Source organism: Pan paniscus, chromosome 13, assembly GCF_029289425.2.
Source record: "Pan paniscus chromosome 13, NHGRI_mPanPan1-v2.0_pri, whole genome shotgun sequence".
In the NCBI taxonomy this organism is placed as follows: domain Eukaryota; kingdom Metazoa; phylum Chordata; class Mammalia; order Primates; family Hominidae; genus Pan; species Pan paniscus.
In genome coordinates this window covers 43910775-43931653 of record NC_073262.2, presented here as the reverse complement: position 1 = coordinate 43931653, position 20879 = coordinate 43910775, and the positions used below count along the sequence as shown (strand labels likewise).

The following is a 20879-nucleotide window of genomic DNA, read 5'->3' as shown; positions in this document are numbered from 1 at the left end:
ATTTATTTTGATCACATGTATTACTTCCAAATATAGTCATAAGAGAGACAGATGCTAGATATGTGGATAGGCATTTTCTACCCCAAGGGTATGTAATATTCCATATTTTCAGATATACCTCTATAATTTTTTTAATATTTAGCTTTTTTTTTTTTTGAGATGGAGTCTCACTCTGTTGCTCAGGCTGGAGCGCAGAGGCACGATCTCGGCTCACTGCAAGCTCTGCCTCCTGGGTTCACGCCATTTTCCTGCCTCAGCCTCCCAATTACCTGGGATTACAGGCACACGCCACCACGCCCAGCTAATTTTTTGTATTTTTAGTAGAGATGGGGTTTCACCATGTTGGCCAGGATGGTCTCGATCTCCTGACCTTGTGATCTGCCCGCCTTGGCCTCCCAAAGTGTTGGGATTACAGGCATGAGCCACCGCACCCGGCCCTAAATGTTTAGCTTTTAAAAATTCCTTGTGAAATCTGTCCAGGTGCAGTGGCTCACGCCTATAATCCCAGCACTTTGGGAGGCCGAGGCGGGCGGATCATGATGTCAGGAGTTCAAGACCAGCCTGGCTAATATGGTGAAACCATGTCCTTACCAAAAATACAAAAATTAGCCGGGTGTGGTGGCGTGCACCTGTAGTCCCAGCTACTTGGGAGGCTGAGGCAGAAGAATTGCTTGAACCTGGGAGGCGGAGGTTGCAGTGAGCCAAGATCGTGCCATACTGTACTTCAGCCTGGGCTATAGAGCGAGACTCCATCTCAAAAAGAAAAAAAAAAAAATCCTTGTGAAATGTATGTTTGTTAATGGTGAAAAACAGAGCTGCCAAATTATTTTTTTCCACCTTTGTAATCAGTTCTCTAAACACCAATCGAATAGATTCCCACCCATTCAAAACATCCCATAATTCCCAATATACATGGGCCTTTTTTCAGACCTAAATTTTGTTCCATTGCTCCATCTCTGCCATTTTAATTGCTATAGCTCTTTTTTCTTTCTTTTTTTTTTTTTTGTTTTTGAGATGGAGTCTCACTCTGTCGCCCAGGCTGGAGTGCAGTGGCACAATCTCGGCTCACTGCAAACTCCACCTTCCAGATTCAAGCGATTCTCCTGCCTCAGCCTCCCAAGTAGCTGGGACTACAGGCACCCGCCACCATGCCTGGCTAATTTTCTTTAGTTTTAGTAGAGAAGGGATTTCACCATTTTGGCCAGGCTGGTCTTGAACTCCTGACCTCGTGATCCACCTGCCTTGGCCTCCCAAAGTGCTGGGATTACAGGCGTGAGGCACTGCGCCCAGCCTTAATTGCTACAGCTCTTAAAATTTAAAGCTGTTCCTGGACATTTTCTCTCACAGATGAATAGTAGAATCCATTTGTCAAATTTCATTTTCAAATTATTTTGGTAACTTGATTAAATATGCAGTATTTTCTAAGCTGACAAAGAACACAATATAGTCTGAAGGTGGAGGTGAGTCAATGGGCTTTCCTCCCTCACTCCCCAAACAGCCCCCATTTCCACATGGCCTCCCTCTGACATGCAGCCCTGGTCACTGGCCAAGAGCAATCTGTCTGCCCATGCCAGAGGCCTTCCTCTCCCTCACTTTCTAGTTTTCTTTATGGCATTGGTCAGCACCAAATAATATGTCAACATTATTTATGCATATTTTAGATTTATTGTCCATCTCTTCTTGCTATAAGTGAAAACTTTGAGTTAAAAAGGGCAGAGCTTTCATTGATCTATTCACTGATCTATCGGCAAGGCATATCATAGACACTGAATATTCATAGAATGAATGAGTGAATTTGGCGTGATGGCATTTGAGATGTGAAATTTGCCATCTCATTTGAACACCAACCTTGGTTTTAGGGCTAACTCCCCTCCAGGGGTAAGATCCCTGGGAAGGTGCTCTCTGTTGAGGAAGAGCAACTTCCCCATGGAGAAAGGCCTTTGTTTGGTCAACACCACATCATTTCATTTAATTTGATCTTCTCAACAATTCTGGAAGGAAGACAATGCAGATTCACCTGCAGGTGGGAATGTAAATTGGTACAACCTTTTGGAAAAAGAGTTTGGTTTAATGTGTCTTAACCATGTTCTCCCCTACCCCTCAGTCAGAGACCACCAGAACACACTGTAGGCTAATAAACTGGGCTTGTTCCTCATTGCAGCAAGGAAGAACGCATACCCTGGGGAGCCTTGTGTGTCCCACTCAGTAAGGTTGTTAGAAAGAAACGATGATAGGATTAGGGCTTGGGTGACCTGCAAGGGGGTTTGAGGAACCCGGGCTCTGCTTGGATGGATGCTGTCAGGAAGTGGGGCTAGCTCTAGGGTTGGGGGTCTTTCTTTACAAGCAGGAGGAAGGAAGCCAGGCAAGAGCTGCCCAGCAAGGCAGCCGCCATGCTCAAGCAGCCAGCACAGGGCATCGTGGCTTCTGTGGCGGGGATGGTGCATTTGTGCTCAGATGTGAGTCCAGAGGGGCTTGGTCCTGTCTCGATCCCTCATGGTCGGGGTGGACTTGCCTGACATGTTATGTTCCATGACATAGTTTACATTCAGCAGAATACCAGGGCCCAGCTCCTGCATGTCAGGGGCTGCTGTTCTCTTTCCCACTGCCTTTTAACCCAAGGAGTCCACTTTTGGGCATCAATCATTAGCAAATAGATACACACGCAAATGAAAAATGTAAGGCCGGGCACAGTGACTCACGCCTGTAATCCCAGCTACTCGGGAGGCTGAGGCAGGAGAATCGCTTGAACCTGGGAGGCGAAGGTTGCAGTGAGCCAAGATTACGCCACTGCACTCCAGCCTGGCGACAGACTCAACAACAACAACAAAAAAGAATGAAAGAAAAAATGTATGTACATCTCACCATTATTATTAATAGAGAAAATGCCCTCCATATATAGGTGCACTAAAAAAGTTTTACAAAGCAAATACGTGCCACAGGCCATGCTGGGCAGGGCAGAGTGCAGACAAGGCTGAGGATGGCATGACCACGAGTGGCCACCATAAGCTGGTGTGTGATGCAGCCCTACAAAGATGGCTCACTGACCCAGAGACACTCAAGGACAGTGCTAAATAGAGAAGTGAGACATACGACTATAAATATAGTGTACTATCAGTCATGTAAGGGAAAATCTTTATTCATTCAACAAATACTTCCTGAGGACTGACTCCCTAGGGGACAGACCTGCCCCTTGTCCGTCTTTTCTCTGTGATGATGGTATAGGGAGATGACATAGAATGTCCTAGAGGGAGACTGGCTAAGTTCCTGGACCTGGCTTCATGAGGCATAACTACCAGCTGCTGAGGTCCAGAAATTGGACGTTTTCCCCATATACTCCAAATTGATGACGCTTCTGAGGACCAAACAATGACAACCAAGTTCATGTTTTGGTGACTGCCAAGAGGGCGTGGGCACAGTTGTAAATCCACTCTGTTGACTGCCAGCTGGGGATGACTTCTGCAGTGAGAGGACAGCTCAGTCGTGCTCAGGAACTTTCTGGTAGCAGAAAGACCTAATTCGGCCTTGGCAGGGGTCAGGCTGGCCCCAGAATTAAAGCCAGGTGAGAAGGAGCATCTTGGATGAGAGTCACCAGGCCCCAGAGGGTGAGAGCAAATCCTGGGCAGGCTCCTGATCTAAAGGATGGATTTTAGGGGAGTCCCCAAACAGTCCATGTCCTTTCAGGTGACATGTTTTACATTTCATATCTACTGTGTAAAACAAATTATTCCCAATCTTAGAAGCTTGAACAACAATACTTCTTATCTCACAGCTTCCCTGAGTCAGGAATCTGGGTGTGGCTATTCAGGGTCCTCCAGAACAGGGTGTCCCATGGCATCTCAGGCACAGTACAACCCCACGTCTGGGTCTACTCATCTCCTGCAATGTATACTTTACATTCTGCTCTTTTTTTTTCCAGCAAGGCCTTTCCATGTCCACATCTAAGCACACACAGCAAGTTTCTCCGCTTGCTTTTTAAGTCTGAGTATTCTGGGTAATCCAGTAACTCCTGGCCCTCAACTTCCCAACTCCTGACTGGGAGACCAATCTGATCCACCTGTGCTGGTCGCAGGCCAGTGCCTGAGCCATGGCCTGTCCAGCAGGTCAGGTGAGCGGCTGCACATGCCCCCAGTACCCTGCACAGCATCCCCTCCTTCCTCGCCTCCCACTTGCACCCTGCTCCCTGAGTGTGCCTAGCCCTTGACACGTCCTTTAATGCCAACAATTCCTTCCAGACCAGAGACACAGGCAGGGGCTGAATGCATGCCACCCCCTCGCAGGTCCATGGGGTTGAAAACTGGCCTTGCCCCCAACCTGCCCTGTCCCAACACCCTGGCTCCTCCTTCCACACATTCCGAGTGTCACCCCTGTGGGTGTGAATGTGGGAATGAGACCAGGTGGAGACAAAGCCACTGAAGCAAATTCTGTCCCTTAAACCTGTGGAACCAAAGCAAGACTGGCAACTCTGACTCTCCTGTGACTGCTCTGCCCTCCCAGTGACTCTAGCTCCCTAAGCTGGAACCCAGATACAGCTTCAAAGGGCATCCAGAGGCCACACAGGATGTGGGCTTATCTCTTGCTCTCATGCGGGGGAACAGCTTCCCAGTGTGAATAAGACATTTGATCAGCCAGTCCTGCTCAGAGCCCTAGATCCACCCTGCTCTTGCTAACCTGAAGAACAGACACTAGGCTGGACATGGTGGCATGTGCCTGCAGTCCCATCAACCTGGGAGGCTGAGATGCAAGGATTGCTTGAGCTCAGGTGGCCGAGGCTGCAGTGAGCCATGATCCAGCCACTGCACTCCAGCCTGGGTGACAGAATGAGACGCTGTCCCTAAAAAAAAGAACAGACACTGCAAGAAGCACTCTATCTTGTTATAAATTTCACCTGCCAAGAACTCCCTGCTTTGACCTGCTTGCCTGCAGGTCATTGGCCCTGAGCAGGTAGTCAATGTTCTTTTACCACTTTGTAGTCGCACCTCCATTTCTGTTGCCCTTATCCTTCTTCACATCCACTGGTAACTGTCTCCTGACTGATTTCCTCACCACCACTACCTGCATCCTCTCCCCTTTCCCTCATCTAGGAAACATGGTGCTTTCTAGTTCTAACATATGATTTTCTGTCTCTCACCTACCCAAAACACCATGTCCTCAATTCCACATTAAAGCTAGAACTAGCTATTCATCTTAGAACCACAGAACTCAGCTGTCTAGAAGAAAACAGTGTTGTGCGTCTCTCTTCAAAACTACATATATCAAGAAGCTTCAGACTTGGGGAAAACATAAAAATAGCTGATGTTGGAAAGAGTAGGGGTGGGGCATTGGGGAGGAGAAAGAAGGAGCCAAAAATTGGTAGGAGATGGCCATGAAGCATATTCTGTCTTCCAGCAAATGGTGAAGCCATTCTAGAAATACACTCATTACTCCACTCAGTCCTGGGGAGTCTAAATTTCTTTGTAATACATCTCCAACTAGAAGCATTTATCAGACATAAAATCCCCTAGACATCTAACTTGCCTTTCCAGGAAAAAAAAAAAAAGACAAATATAATTTAACAATAAACTTGTGTAGGAAGACAGACACTAATGGTGAGAGCTGCACATAGTTGGTGTTAATGGTAAATTTCTTGAAGTCTGATTATTCTAGTGTAATCAAAATCCTCCTCAATTCAAATACCTCTTAGGCTCTCTTGACCCATCACTAGCCTGCCTGAAAAGCAGGAAAGTTCAGTCACTTAGAGAACACATCTTAGGCACACTATTCTGTTGCTGGCACATGGGACACATGAGCTGATGAATTGAGTGTGCCTATGGGGTCAGGTTTGTCTACGCAAAATCAAACGAACAAAGGCCTCTGAATGAGTAGTTGCCAGCGGCCTATGCAGCGACTACTTCCTCCCCACTCACTCAGCAACTTGGGCCACATTTCTGTATTGCAGGGTTGGAATGGACTTTGTTCAGCCTCAGTGAGGAAGGGACCAAACACATTTGTCCCAGGTTCAAGGAGATCATGAGATTCTCCTATTTTCCAAATGTCAACACTGGGGATGGTGTGTATACAGTAGGCACATTTCTGGGGAAGTCGGCTATCTCACCAAAATATTCCAAGTAATTGTTGATATTCTGGATGCTGACTGCTTAGAGGCATCTGCTGTACATATGACAATGCAAATTTGAAACATTGGCTGGCAGTGGCAGAGCTACTGATCCCAAACCCTGGTGTGGCTCTTTGACCGGTTTGAAGGTCAGGGTGGAGAAAGTTCAACTTTAGAGCTCTTTCCCACCAAGCTTTTCTTTTCTTATTAAATTCAAAAAATGTTTATTGATCAACAACTCAGTGCTAAACCTATGGGAGAACCCAAAGACTTAAAAACCTGGGGTCCTGCTCGCCAAGACATGTTAAATGAGATAATATAAAAATTCCCATTTCTGGTACCTGAAAAAGGCTTGGGGCTGGAGAGGTGACATTGTTCAGCTTGCTGACCTCATCAATCATCTGTCCCCAGACAGGCAGACAGATCTCTTGGAGAAGTCATCCTCAAAAGTAAGGCTGCAGAGCCAGGGTCTGCTTGAGAGCAATGGAATCCAATGGAAATCACTTCTCAAGTACACTTTATGTTTGGATATTTCTCAGCTCTTAAAGCTTCTGACATTGATTGGATGCTGGTATGGCTTTATAAACACTTGTCTTTTTCATACACTCTTAAGGATTCACGTCTCCTCGACCATTTTGTATATTCTAAAATAACTATGCCATAAAATAAATGAAACAATTCCCACTTACTGCATAGTTTATTCAGATATTGACCTTATGCTTGGGCTGAACTTAGCTATAATTGAACAAAGAGTGATAAGCCATCGTTGCTTAGTGATATTTTCTATCACCTTTGCTGAGGCTGCAGTTGGCATTCTGCAGGCTCTTTCCAACAAGACCATTTCTCTGGTACACAACTGAGCAATTACACGGACTGAGCTGAAATCCACAAGCATTTGCGGAGCACTGCTCTGTGCAGGGGAAGCTCCAAACACCTAGGTGGCAAAGAGGAGCAAGATCCATCCCTGACCCACAGAACCTGCCTGTAGACCCCAGATCCTGCCGGCCCAGGGCAGGGGTGTGATGAAGTGGACACCAAGTGCTCTGAGGAGCAGTGTGAGGGAAGAGAAATTCTGGAGAGGGAGAAGGCCCCACATCCCCAGGGCAGGTGAGATGTGAGCTGGGTCTCCCGGGATGAAGGAGACTGGGCCGAAGGAGAGGGTAGGGAGGAGCACTCCAGGAAGGCAGTGAAGTTTGGTGGAGCACTGACCGGGTGGGAGGCAGGAGAGGAGGTGGGAGTAGGGCCTGGAGGGTAAGGTTACCAGGGGCTGAGAAGCCATTAGACTCTCAGCAGCAGCCCTGAGCTCTTGAGCCTGCCCTTTGTTTTTTATCAAGCTCCCCCCACCATGTTAATATCAGGGAAGCTCAGGGGATCCCTATTGCAAGTGGCAATTCCTCACCCTCCCCTTCTGCTTCATGAGGTCAGATATCAGCTGCCCAATATCCAGCAGCAACTTTTAATACCATGTTTTGTTTCTGAAGGTAGCAAGGACATGTGAGCTTGGGAGTATGTGAAAAAAGCACTGAATCGAGAGTTAGAAAACAGAAACAAAGTTTTCATCAATTATGTAAAGCAGCTCTCTGCCCCTGAGATTGGAAACCAACCTAACCACAAATGAGGCCTAGTTTTCTCTCAGGACGTCACGGTCTAAGACAAACAAATGCCATACAAAGGAGAGAAGTCAAGGCAGGGGATGTTGAAAGCAGAAAAGGAGAAGTAACTAACTCCTGTGAAAAGGAGGCATCATCAGATCCGATCCTACTTGGAAACTGACAGCTGAGCCTTCACTGTTCCTACTGGGTCAGAAACAAAGCAACACGAGTATGGTGCCTGCAACGGTCCCATTGACCCCCACGTCCCATGGGGGTTTGTGAGAGCCCAGACAGATGCTGTGCACCCAGTGGGCTGCACTGCAGAAGAGGAGCCCTGAGCTCAGGGCATATCCAGAAGGAAACATCACCTGCTGCAGTGTCCTATTGCAAACACAGCTCTGAGATGCCCAGTTCAGGAGCGGCCAGGCCTTGCATTCCTGGACCCCCGGGGTGTGAGTTTCCTGTGGCTGCCATAACAAATGACTATAAACCGTGTGGCTCAAAACAGATGTTTATTCTCTTACAGTTCTGAGGTCCCAAAGCCTGAAACTGACGGGTCAGCAGGGTGGTTCCCTCCACTGTCTGTGAGGGAGAATTGGCCAGGCCTCTCTCCTGGCCCCTGGTGGTTTGCTGGCAATCTTTGGCATTCCTTGGTTTGCAGACGCTTCATCCCCATCTCTGCCTCCATCTCAATGACCTTCTTCTCTTTGTCTCTGCGTCTCCCTCTCCTTTCTCTTATAAAGACGTCATTGGGTTTAGGGCCCATCCTAAATACAGGATGATTTCATCTCCAGGTGTTTTAATTACATTTGCAAAGACCCTTTTTCCAAATAAGGTCGCATTCACAGGTTCTAGAAGTTAGGACTTGGACCTATCTTTTTGGGGGCCACCATTCAACCCACTACCTCCAGGAAAGACCTGTAGGAGAGCAAGAGACGGGTGGAGGATTGCCTCTCCCATTGCTGAGCTTTCTTAACAAGAGAACGGTTTTTATGTCAGCCTGAAGTAGTGATCTACATGAGCAAAGACATGGGTCTGGAAAGAGGAAAAGAATATTTGAGACAAGGTATCATACTTTACTAGAAGTGAGGAAACCTGGAGTAAATGGTGTGAGATAAATCAGCCTGCACACTTCCTAAGTGTCAGCACTGTTCTAGGAGCTGGGACAGTAGCTGTAAATCAAACAAAAACTCCTGCCCTCACGCAGCTTACATTCTGATCAGGAGAGACAGGAAACAATATTAAGAGGTAAATGTTCAAATATATTAGAGGCAGAATCTAGGAGAAAAGTATCCAAGGCAGAGAGAATAACCAGGGCAAATGCCTGAGTGGAAACTGTGCTTGCCATGCTGGGCCAGGAGTGAGGCTACTGGGTGTGAAGTCAGAAACCAAGAAGGCGCAGAGACTGGACCCTCCTCGCATGCTGGCAAGGTGGCCTGCACAGCTCCACATCACATGAACATGTGTATAAAACACCAGACCAAGGCCAGGAGCAGTGACTCACGCCAGTAATCCTAGCACTTCGTGAGGCAGGGGCAGGTAGATCACGAGGTCAGGAGTTCGAGACCAGCCTTGCCAACGTGGTGAAACCCCATCTCTACTAAAAATACAAATATTAGCTGGGCATAGTGGTACACGCGTTTAATCCCAGCTATTTGAGAGGCTGAGGCAGAAGAATTGCTTGAACCTGGGAGGCGGAGACAGAGGTTGTAGTGAGCCAAGATTGCGACATTGTACTCCAGCCTGGGCGACAGAGCAAGACTCCATCTTTGGGGAAGAAAAAAAGGAAAAACAGACCTCTGAATCGGAGAAATGGACAGTTTATTACTCAAAGTGAACACGGCAGCCAGAACAGTATCTTTAGTCACTTTCCCATGCCCCTATTCCCAAGAAGAGGGCATGTGGATCGTGCCAGCTGGGCAGGCAGTGGGTCTGCATCCCAGGAGAGGGACCCGAAACTGGGAGACTTGGAGATTTTATCAGGGCTGTGGAGGACCTGCCTTTCCTCTCCTCCAGAGATAGATGACTTATTATCCAGCAACACAGAGGTCAGCACCGACCTCACCAGCAGGAGGCTCACAGGAGTGGCAGGGGCATTGGGAGAGTGGGAGGCAGCACAGGGTCAGCTCTTTCACGAAAACAGAGAAACGGGGCAGCTCTAGAGTGGGAGTAGGGGCACAGAGAATAGGAAGGAAAGGCGGCCGGCGAAGGTATGATATCACACCAGCTCCCACTGTGGGCACCCAAACCCAAGCCTCCTGGGAAAGTCTAGGAACTGTTAAAAATCCACACCTCAGCATCACCCTGCCAAGGGGTGGGGTGGGGTAGGTACACATCCCCATCATTCCTTGATTGAAGGCTGCAGGAGAGTGGAGTTCATGCCAAGGCACTTGAGATCGACCACGGATGCAGCCAGGCAGAGGCAGAGGAAGGCCGGCCCTATCCCAGAGAAGGGCAGGACAGGGGTGGACATGGGGCCCAGGGCACTGTGGCAGTGCATACAGGGACCTGGGCAGGCACAGTGTCAGTCAGAGGTCCAGAGACCTGAAAGTGAGAGGGGCGGGACCCTTGAGGTTCAGGGAAAGAGTATCTTATACTTTTTCCATTTTGCAGTGACTTGGAGATTTGTCCACACCAGTGCACAGAGACGTGTCCTCCTTTTATTCCTTTTAACAGCCGCTTAATGTTTTATCCTAGCAGGAACCCTAACATGGGCCATTTAAAGTGTTTCAAATCTTAGGGGGCTGAGCCTGGTGGCTCACACCTGTAATCTCAGCACTTTGGGAGGCTGAGGCAGGAGGATTGCTTGAGGTTGGGAGTTCAAGACCGGTCTGGGCAACATGGCAAAAACTCATTTCTTAAAAAAAAAAAAAAAAATTAGACCTGTAGTCCCAGCTACTCGGCAGGCAGTGTGAACAGCAAGGGGTCAGTCTGGTTGGGAGTCTGTCTGGCGGGGGTCTGGCTGGGGTCTGCCTAGATAGGGCCTGATTTGCTGGGGGTCCATCTGTCTGAATAGCTGGAGATGTGTACTCATTTGGGGGACTTGTCTGTCAATCTGGAGGATCATGTCTGACTAGCTGGGGTCCATCCATCAAGACATCAAGATGAGAGTCTGGCCGGCTGGCTGGGATGTCAGGATTCCATGTGGCTGATGTCTGCCTGTCTGGCAGTCCATCTGGTTGGTTAGGAGTCTGTCTGGCCAGAAGGTCTGTCAGCCAGCCAGCCCACCTGAGGGTGGGGGTGGGGTCTGAGAACTCTGTGTATCTGTTCAGCAGGGGATCTGTTTATATCTGTCTAGTAATCTGACTAACTTAGGGGGTCCACCTGGCTGTCCAGCTAGCAGAGATGTCTGTCTTTTGGAGGCTCTGTTTGGTGGTCTCTCTGGCTGCACTGGTCTATCAAGCTGTTGGCTGGTCTCTCTCTCTCTGGCTGGGGATCCCTTTGTCCACCTGTGGACTGTATCTCTGAAGCTTTGGCTGTCTGTCCAGGTTGGTGGTCCATCTGTCTGTCTGCCTATCTGGAGGTCTTTTTATCGGTCTGCCTGGGGTTAATCTGCTTGGCTGTGGTTATGCCTGGCTTAGTTCTGCCTGGATGGCGAAGTGTCCATCCACTTCTCTGTGTGGTCCCCTGAGTGTCCAAGTGAGGGAGGCTGAGGTGCTGAGGATGGACTAGTGCTATATGGTGAGGAGAGCAGTCTCCGGAAGCTCATCTGTCCCTTCTCCCCTTCATAACTCAGGGGTCATGCCCCTTCCTGATCTTCTTTCTTGAATCTGCTCTGTGCAGCCTCACCAGCCACTATACCCTAGCTACCTCCTCCAGCCTCAAGCCTTGAATGCTACAGTCATTGGGGCAAAGCCCCCACATTTCCCACCCTGAGAAACTTTAACTTTGATCCAGGCCCACTGTTTCCATTCTGCGCACGGCGCTCAGCAGCGCCGGGGCATCAGCAGTCCGAGCTCACAAGAGGCAACAGGCAGGAACTAGCGTAGACTTACACCCGGGTCCACTCAGCAGGCGGGTCCCGGGGACCCTTCGGCCTCCCAATGCGCAGGTTGAAACCTGGGAGAAGAAGGGTGCCGTGGGTCTCATGGAGAAGCTGAGGTGTGTGGAGGCTGGCAGACATGAAGAAGGCCATCCCCCCGCCTCCAGGTCCTCCTGGTTCACTGCAGCCACATCCACAGGACTAAGCTCCATGCCCCATCAACCCCAGATTCCTGGGTTCACTCAAAGCAGCAAAGTCCCAGCAACCCAGGCTCTACCTGACTTACCTAGCCCACCGGTCTGAGCTCCACCCGCCACGTCCTCGTAGGCGCCAGATCCGGCAGGACTTTGGTCAGCAGGAACTGAGGGCAGGAGACCCCCCACGGGTCAGCTCCGGAAGCCCCAGGGAGTCCCAAGACCCCACCCCTAGCGGGGACGCTTCCCCGGAGGCCCGAAGGGGAGAGCCGAGGGCGCCGGGCGGGAGAAGGCGCACACCCCGGACGGGGCCTCCAGCCTTTGAGCGCGGCCAAGACAAGTATTGCCAGGAACCCTGCCCCTGGACCGCGACTGCGACCGCCAGGGGGCGCTTCCGGGGCGTGGCCAGGGACGCCAGGACATCAGCGTCGGGGCGTGGCCAGGCTAGCGGCTGGGGTCCCCGCGGCCGCCAGGGCCTGACGGACCACTGCAGGATGGTTCCGCCCTGCGGATCACAGCAGGATGATGCCCTGAGAATGAGCAAGCCTCGACTCACCGCAGCCAGGCAGCGTCCCCCTCGCGTCCTCCGCGTGCGCCCCGGGTCGCTGGGCGCGCGGCGTCACCTGGCTGTAGAGCGGCGCCTCGTCCGCGCTGCGCGCCCCCGTCCCCGTCCCCGTCTGCGTCCCACGCCCGGCGCCCGCTGGAGCCCCGCGCTTCTGCACCACCGCGTAGATGTCAGCCATGGCGTGGCCCGGGGACCCGGGCACAGAGATGCTCCTGCAGGCAGGGAGGGCCGGGAGGAAGTGAAACGGCGGCGCTGGGCAGGGCGGGAGTGGGGAGGCTGCTCAGCGCGCAAACCACGGGCTTCCTTCCCGCCGAGGCGGTGCGCTAGATGGGAGGGAGGGCTCCTTGGGTTGGAGGCCTCGCTTCTGTGTCCCTAGCGCCCTGCAAGTTAGGGGGATGAAGGAGGAACGGGGTCAGCCTGGAGGGTAATTGGGGCAGAGTGTTGGTTTGAGGGGTGGTCATTTCTGTGTCAACGTCTACTGAACAAAAGAATGCGGAAGTGGCATAGAAGACAGGAAGGGATGGCCGCAAGGACAAGGGCCTTAAGTCTCCGCTGCGAAGGCGGCTCAATCCCATGTCCGCAGCACCCAACGTGCGGCCTGACAAGAAGGCGGCGTCTAGAATTATTTGCTGAATTTTTTTTTGTTGTTTTTTTGAGACAGGATCTCGCTCTGTCGCCCAGGCTGGACTGCCGTGGTGCGATCTCGGCTTACTGCAACCTCCACCTCCCGGGCTCAAGCGACTCTCCTGCCTCAGCCTCCGGAGTAGCTGGGATTACAGGCTCTCACCAGCACGCCTGGCTAATTTTTGTATTTTTAGTAGAGACAGGGTTTCACCATGTTAACCAGGCTGGTCTCCAGCTGGCCTCAAGTGATCCGCCCTCCTTGGCCTCCCAAAGTGCTGGGATTACAGGGGTGAGCCACCTGAATTAAGGTTTGATTAGAGGATCCAGGAAAGGCCTAACTCAGAAGGCAGGGCAAGCCTTAGAGGCAGAGGCAAGGGGTAAATGAATCATCTTGGGGTGGGTTCCCAGAGCTCAATTCGAAGAAAGGGCCAGCGAACACTTGGCGAAGTGAACAAGGAACGGACTGGTGTTCCAAGGATGAAGAAGGGGTTAGCCTGAGAAATTGGGCAGGGAAGAATGCGGGGATGGAGCCGGGTACCTGAGGACCCCTCCTGGTGGGCGGGGTATGGCGAGAAGTGCCTGGGGAGTCTGGAGGAAGAGGGCATCGTCGTAGAGTGGGGCACAATTCTGAAGAAAAACAGGAGGGGAGGCTCCTGAGGGAGGAAGCTGGCCAGGCCTCTCAAGGGGCTCTGGGAGAAAGCTTAAGATGGGAGAGCCTGATAAGGATGCCTGGAGGAGGGCACAGGTGGATGTCATAGTCAGTGCCTGCTCCCAGTAGTCCCGGGGGCTGGACCCTGCTCGGGGTCCTGGTCTCTGAGGGTGCTGATGGTGGACAGGAGAGTGGGAAAGGAGCCTCTGTACCTCTTTGATGTTCTGGTAGTGGGGGCTGGCATTCTGGAGCGTGGAGCAGAACATCTGAGCCACCGTGTGGTACAGGAACCTGTACTGCTCCTGTTGGGGTGAGGGACCATCAAGAAGGGAAGGCAGGGGCAAATGACAGCAGTGGGCCACTGTCCCTGAAGATTAGGAGACCCAGGGTTCACCTCTGTCTGCACGGCCGCAGGCCGCTGCTTCCTCATCTTAAGGACCACATCAAAGAGACTGAAGTCAGGTGGGATCATCTGGGGCAGACAGACAAGGCACTTGAGCAGGACACGTGGTCATGGGCAGCACACTGCACACACGGGATGCCTGCATCGTACCTGGGTCAGGAGCAGCTGCCTCACATAATCCACGGTGCACAGGACGCCTGTTCGCCCACAACCCGCACTGACAAGAGAATCAGAGTGTGCCTGGTCAGGTCCTGACCACAACCCCTTTTAGATGGGGCATTTGGGGATGGGGGTGAGGGTCCTGATGGATCCCCTGCAGAGCCTCTTGATTCCCAGAATCTTCAGATTATATCTGAACAAGGAAAACCTTTTTAATCACTTACATTTTGTTGAGCAGCAGCTGTGTGCTTATTCCCCAGCTGAGTCTGTGCTGAACAAGTGCTCACAATTACAGTCCATGGAGGTGAGCAAGGGTTCTCAAAATAGGCACTCAGACTACAAGACTAGCCCCATGCCCTGTACTCCCCTCCATGCTCTGTCCCCTCTGCCTCACCAGACCCTCCTGAAGCCCATTTCCAAAACCTGCAGTGGACACAGAGGGGTTCAGGGCCAGATCCCTGGAGGCGACGGGCTTCCTCCACCATGGCGAGCATGTGGTCAGGACTGCTGGGGACCCCACGGTCTGGCCAGGACATATACTGTAGCTGGTACACAGAACGGGACTCCTGAAACACAGAAAAAGATGAGCAAAAGACTTAGAAAAAAAAAGAAAAAAGCATTAATTGGCCATCTACTATACACCAGGCCCACTTCTAGGCATCTTCCATTTATGTCTACCAGACAATAACTGAGGAAGTGGGTACTAGTATGATGCCCATTTTTACAGGGGAGGAAACCTCTCCCCTTTCAGGAGCCCCTTTACCTCCTCCTCCCCTGTCACAGTACCTTCTGGAATGTGACCTTGAGGGTCCTGAGCATGATGTCCTCATTCAGCCACTTCTCCTTTATCTGAGTAAGGGCGGGTGGGGCAAGTAAGAAGAGGGAGGAGAACAAAGATCATAGGTACCAGAAGACATTTATAGAAAGCAAAGCATTCCTGATCAAAAAATCAAATACAGAAAACATTTTAAAAATTCATATAGCCCAAACTTTCCCCAAAGCTTTCATTAAGGAAACATTTGACACAGGAGCAAAAGAGGAACTATTATAAAAACACAAGCCCTTTTGCAATGAAAAGAGATGTCTTTTGTTCTAAAATGAAACTTTTATTGTATTTATTAAGTACTAACTGTATGTATGACTTGAGAGAGTTCCCCAAGCTCTTTTGAAATGGTAAGAGAAGTAAGAATTTCAACAACCTAACCAGGCACATTTACATGACAGAGATTAACTGATTGTAGCCAAAATAAAAATGCAAAGGCTATCCCTATATTAAGTTCTAACTATTTGCAGGCTAACACCAGAGGGTTTCCTGCAGTATGAGTGGACTGTGGGTTAAATCATTCAACCTTTTAGGCCCAACCCAAAGCCTTTCCACCCTGGGAATCTTCCTTGAAAACTCCCACAGCTCACCAGAGTGATGCAGAAAAGCCCAGTCTGCAGTGGCTCCTGCTCCTGGGCCCAGTACCGCTCACACCTTTTCTGCAAAAGGTAAGGGAGAAAAGGCAGGGAGTGAGAAGAGGGAGTCAGCTTCAGAGCTAGCTCAATCCTGCCACAAGACACCCCAGGTGCTCGTGGTGGAAGCACAGGCAGCTATACTTATAACCTATAACAGAGGCCAGCCAACAGAGCCATCAGATTAAACACATGCAGACTCAATGGAGGTGCGCTGCTGACCATGCAGGGGAAATACAGTCCAGGATACCCTCCCACTGTAAGCAACTAGAAACTGGACAAAATACATGAGCCACTATTTTCAGACACTGGTTGGCAGGTGTTGCAGTACTGTGGTCACTGAATAGACCACTCCGGCTTATTGCATGGAAGTGTCACCAGGCTGTAAGACATGAGTCTAATGATCCCACTGAGTTGAGCCAGAGACCATGGCTCAAGGAGGCAAAAGCAGCTAGAATTTGCAGGGCAGAGTCCTGGATGGAACAGAGGTATGCAAATAAAAACAAAACAATAACTTGCATAGAAGTCCCCTCCTTGATTCTTTGGTTGAATAATCTGAATATATACAACATGAAACCCCATGAGGCCAGGCAAGAATAACTTACCATGAAAGAATAGTAGGGATCTGTAGGATGAACATTTCCTTGAGCTCATGATGAGAAAGAATTCACATTCCCTCTAGCTAGAGTGTAGAGGCATTATCAACTATAAGGGACATTTAGTAGGGAACCTAGAATGACCACACATTAGAAGTATGGCTAAATTAATTCTAGAACAAAGGCTACTTGATCAACCATCCAAAAGTTCCTGAAAAGGCAAAACACTCTAAAGAAAACAATCCAACACTTACCTGTGCAAAATTCAAAATATCAAGCATCCAGTAAAATTTTGCTGGACATACAAAGAAGCAGGAAAGTGTGACCCATAACCAGGAGAAAAATCAGTCAATAGGAAAGGGCCCAGAAATAACAGTTCAGGAAAGAAGCAAAAATCTTAAAATGGCTATTACAAATACACTCAAAGATGAAAAGGAAAACATGAACATGATGCAGAGTGGAATGAAAAATACAAAAAATAACCTGAATGGAATTTATAAAGAGGAAAAATAAAATATATGAAATGAAAAATCCACTAATAGCAGGGTAGACACTAGAAGAAAGGATCAATAGACATGAAAACATAGCAATATAAATAATTCAAAATGAAATGAAAAAAATGAAGAGAATCAGTTCTCTGTAGAAATATACCAGTCTAGTGTATGTGCACGTGGAGTCCAGAAGGAAAGGAGAAAGAGGGATAACAGAAACTTTATGTGAAGAAATAATAGGTGAAAATTTTCCCAAATTCGACGAAACTATGAACCCACAAATCCAAGAAAGTCAATGAACCAGAGGGAGAATAAACCTAAACCTAAAGAAAGTCATGCCAAGGCAGATCATGATCAAATTACTGAAAAAGAATGAAGAAGAGAAAAAAAAATTTTTTTTTGAGACCCTTGCTCTGTCACCCAGGCTTGGAGTGCAGTGGCTCAATCTCGGCTCACTGCAACCTGCAACTCCCAGGTTCAAGCGATTCTCCTGCCTCAGGCTCCTGAGTAGCTGGGATTACAGACACACACCACCATGTCCAACCTTTTTTTGTATTTTTAGTAGAGACAGGGTTTCACCAGGTTTGCCAGGCTGGTCTCGAACTCCTGACCTCAAGTGATACACCTACCTTGGCCTCCCAAAGTGCTGGGATTACAGGCATGAGCCACCACACCCGGCCCCAGAAGAGAAAATCTTAAAAGCATTACGCACAAAAGGACACATCACATACTGAGGAACAAAGTTAAGAATTATAGCAACATTTTGTCAGAAACGGCAAGTCAATGCTATGATATCCTAAAAATGCTGAAAACCTTTTCAGACAAATGAAAGCTGAGGGAATTCATCACAAACAAATCTGCATTATGAGAAATATTAGAGTAAGCTCTTCAGATGCTTACAGACAGTGGCTGCTGCCTGTAATCCCAGCTATTTGAGAGGCTAAGGCAGGAGGATTGCTTGAGGCCACTTCAACACCAGCCTGAGCAACATAGCCTGTATCTTAAAAAAAAAAAAAAAAATTAAAATTAGCTAGGTGTGTTGGCAACATAGCTAGCCTGTATCTAAAAAAAACTTTTTTAATTAGCTGAGTGCAGTGGCACACCTGTACTCCCAACTACTTGGCAGGCTGAGGTGGGAGGATTGCTTAAGCCCAGGAGTTTGAGGCTGCAGTGAGTGGTGACTGCACACTGCACTCCAGCCTGTATGACAGAGTGAGACCCTATCTCTTAAATAAATAGAATAAGTAAGCTCTGCATACAAAAGGAACGTGATACAAATGGAAATACAGATCTACACAAAATAACGGAGAAAAGTAAGTGGCTAAATGTGAAAGATATTTCATTTTAAACATCTTTAAAAGATAATCTAGTGAATTTTATCAAACAAAGAGAAATTAATACCAGCCTTTCACAAACTCTTGCAAAAAACTGAGAGGAACCATTTCCCAACATATTGTATGAGGCTAGTATTACCCTGGCACCAAAACCAAAGACATCACAAGAAAAGAAAACTACTAACCAATATCTCACAAACATAGACACAAAAATTCTCAGTGAAGTACTAGCAAAGTATTAAACACCATGACTAAGTGGGATTAATTCCAGGAATGCAAGATTGGTTCAACATATGAAAGTCAATGTCATACACCATATTAGTAGAATACAAAACACACGATCATCTGAATAGATGCAAAGAACAAAATTTGACAAAACTCAACAGCGTTTCATAAAAAAGTTCATTAGAAACTCAGTGCCCAGGATTTTTATTGGGGCACCGTCTGCACAGAATGTAGGCACACTCTGCCTAGCCTGTACCAAAATGTCAGACTACCAGCAGGAGAACAGGTGTTCTGCATAAAGCATATTGTTTGTATTAACAGTTCAGGCATAGTGAGCCACTGTTATCAGAAACCTAGGTTTCTAGAGGCCACCCAAGAGTCAACCTTACAGGAAGGCCTTTCTAAGCATAAACATTTATGCTTGCCATGTTTAACTCTTCTGCACAGCAGGGGACCTACCCAAAATAGCCAAAACAATCTTGGAAAAAAGAACAAATTTGGAAGACTCATACTTCCTGATTTCAGAACTTCTACAAAGGTATAATAATCAAAACTATGTTACACTGGCACAAGGATAAACACATCAATCAGCTTAATAAAATTGAGAGTTCAGAAATAAACCCTTATATTTATGGCCAATTAATTTTCAACAAAGGGGCCAAGACGGTTCAATGGGCAAAGCATAGTCTTTTCAACAAATGGTGCCGGAACAACTGGATAGTCACATGCAAAAGAGTGAATGTGGACCCCTATCTCACATCACATACAAAAGTTCATTCAAAGTAAATCTGAGACCTAACTATAAGCAAGAAAACTACAAAACACTTAGAAGGAAGAACAGGAGTAAGTCTTTATGACCTCTGATTAGACAATGACTTCTCAGATACACCAAAAGCACAGCAACACAATAGATTGGAATTAAAATTTCACAAAATGTTTGTGCTTCAAAACACAACATCAAGAAAGTGGAATGACAACCCACAGAATGGGAAAGACATTTTAAATCATGTACTGATAAGGGACTTATATACAGAATAATGCTTACAACTCAATAATAAAAAGACAACCCCAAATAGCCCAATTTTAAAATGAATAAATGACCTGAATAGACATTTGGCCAGAGAAGATATACAAATGGACGAATAAGCACATGAAAACCAAAACCACAATGAGGTACCACTTCCCACTCATTAGGATGGCATATATGTCATTGTCATATGCCACATAATGATGTTTTGGTTAACAACAGACCACATATACGATGGTGGTGCCATAGATTATAATGGAGCATATGTAGAAACCTGATACATGGCACTTGATATTGACACTGCATATTAAGTTGGGGAAATGACTGATACTCAGTAATGGTGCTGGGACATTTGGTTTTCCATATGAAAAATATATAAATAAAAAATGTATATACTATCTATGTTTGTGTAAGTATACTCTATGATGTTTACACAATGACAAGATAGTCTTAACAATGCAGACCATATCCCTGTCATTAAACTACACATGTCCCTCCCTCTCTCTCTCTCTCTGCTGATGGGAACGTAAAATGGTACAGCCACTGTGGAAAACAAAATGTTGAACATAGCGTTATCATATGATCCAGCAATTCCATTCTAGGTGTATACCCAGGGAACTGAAAACAGGGATTCAAACAGATACTAGTATACCAATTTTTTGTTGTTGTTGTTGTTTTGAGACGGAGTCTCGCTCTGTCGCCCAGGCTGGAGTGTGGTGGTGCGATCTCGGCTCACTGCAAGCTCCACCTCATGGGTTCACGCCATTCTCTTGCCTCAGCCTCCCGAGTAGCTGGGACTACAGGCGCCTGCCACCACGCCCGGCTAATTTTTTGTATTTTTAGTAGAGATGGGATTTCATCGTGTTAGCCAGGCTGGTCTCGATCTCCTGACCTCGTGATCCGCCTGCTTCGGCCTCCCAAAGTGCTGGGATTACAGGCGTGAGCCACTGTGTCCAGCCTGTATACCAGTGTTTGTAGCCGCATTATTTACAATAGTCAAAAGGTACAAACAACCCAGATGTCCAACAGGCGAATGGATAAACAAAATGTGATATATACATACAATGAAATATTATTTGGCCTTGAAAACAGTGAAATTCTGATACACACTGCAACATGGATGAACCTTGAAAAAAGGACAAGTATTGTATATTAGTGTATTCCTGATTCCACTTGCATGAGGTACCTAGAATAGGCAAATTCATAGGGACAGAAAGGAGAACAGAGGTTACCTGGAAATGGGGGAATGGGGAGTTATTGTTTAATGAATACAGAATTTCTGTTTGGGATGATGAACATGTTCTGAAAATAGACAGTAGGAATGGTTAATCCATTGTGAATGTACTTAATTCAATTGAATTATACACTTGAAATGGTTTAAATGGCAAAATTATTTTTAACATTCCTCACTGAGCACCTATAAACTGGCAAATTTTATGTTATGTATATTTTACCACATCATTTAAAGAAAGACACAATGGCATACCACTTC

General features: G+C 47.8%; 1 protein-coding gene across 4 annotated transcripts in view; it reads right to left on the bottom strand.

The window, feature by feature from the left end:
- Positions 1 to 20879, bottom strand: part of PTPN18 (protein tyrosine phosphatase non-receptor type 18) — a 39898-nt gene that overhangs the window by 7287 nt on the left and 11732 nt on the right. Inside the window, exons 6-16 of one of the 4 annotated variants that reach the window (XM_034954133.3) lie at positions 15673 to 15741; positions 15046 to 15108; positions 14683 to 14825; positions 14251 to 14317; positions 14092 to 14169; positions 13910 to 13999; positions 13587 to 13675; positions 12416 to 12636; positions 11952 to 12026; positions 11679 to 11742; positions 9488 to 10227 (exon numbers count right to left, since the gene is read on the bottom strand). In XM_034954133.3, coding sequence (XP_034810024.1) covers positions 10212 to 10227; positions 11679 to 11742; positions 11952 to 12026; positions 12416 to 12636; positions 13587 to 13675; positions 13910 to 13999; positions 14092 to 14169; positions 14251 to 14317; positions 14683 to 14825; positions 15046 to 15108; positions 15673 to 15741 — 975 coding nt within the window. In that variant the 3' untranslated portion in view covers positions 9488 to 10211. Of the gene's footprint in view, positions 1 to 9487; positions 11743 to 11951; positions 12027 to 12415; positions 12637 to 13586; positions 13676 to 13909; positions 14000 to 14091; positions 14170 to 14250; positions 14318 to 14682; positions 14826 to 15045; positions 15109 to 15672; positions 15742 to 20879 lie in introns of those variants that run through there. The other 3 variants (XM_034954134.3, XM_055109366.2, XM_063595359.1) reach the window with 3 other exon arrangements.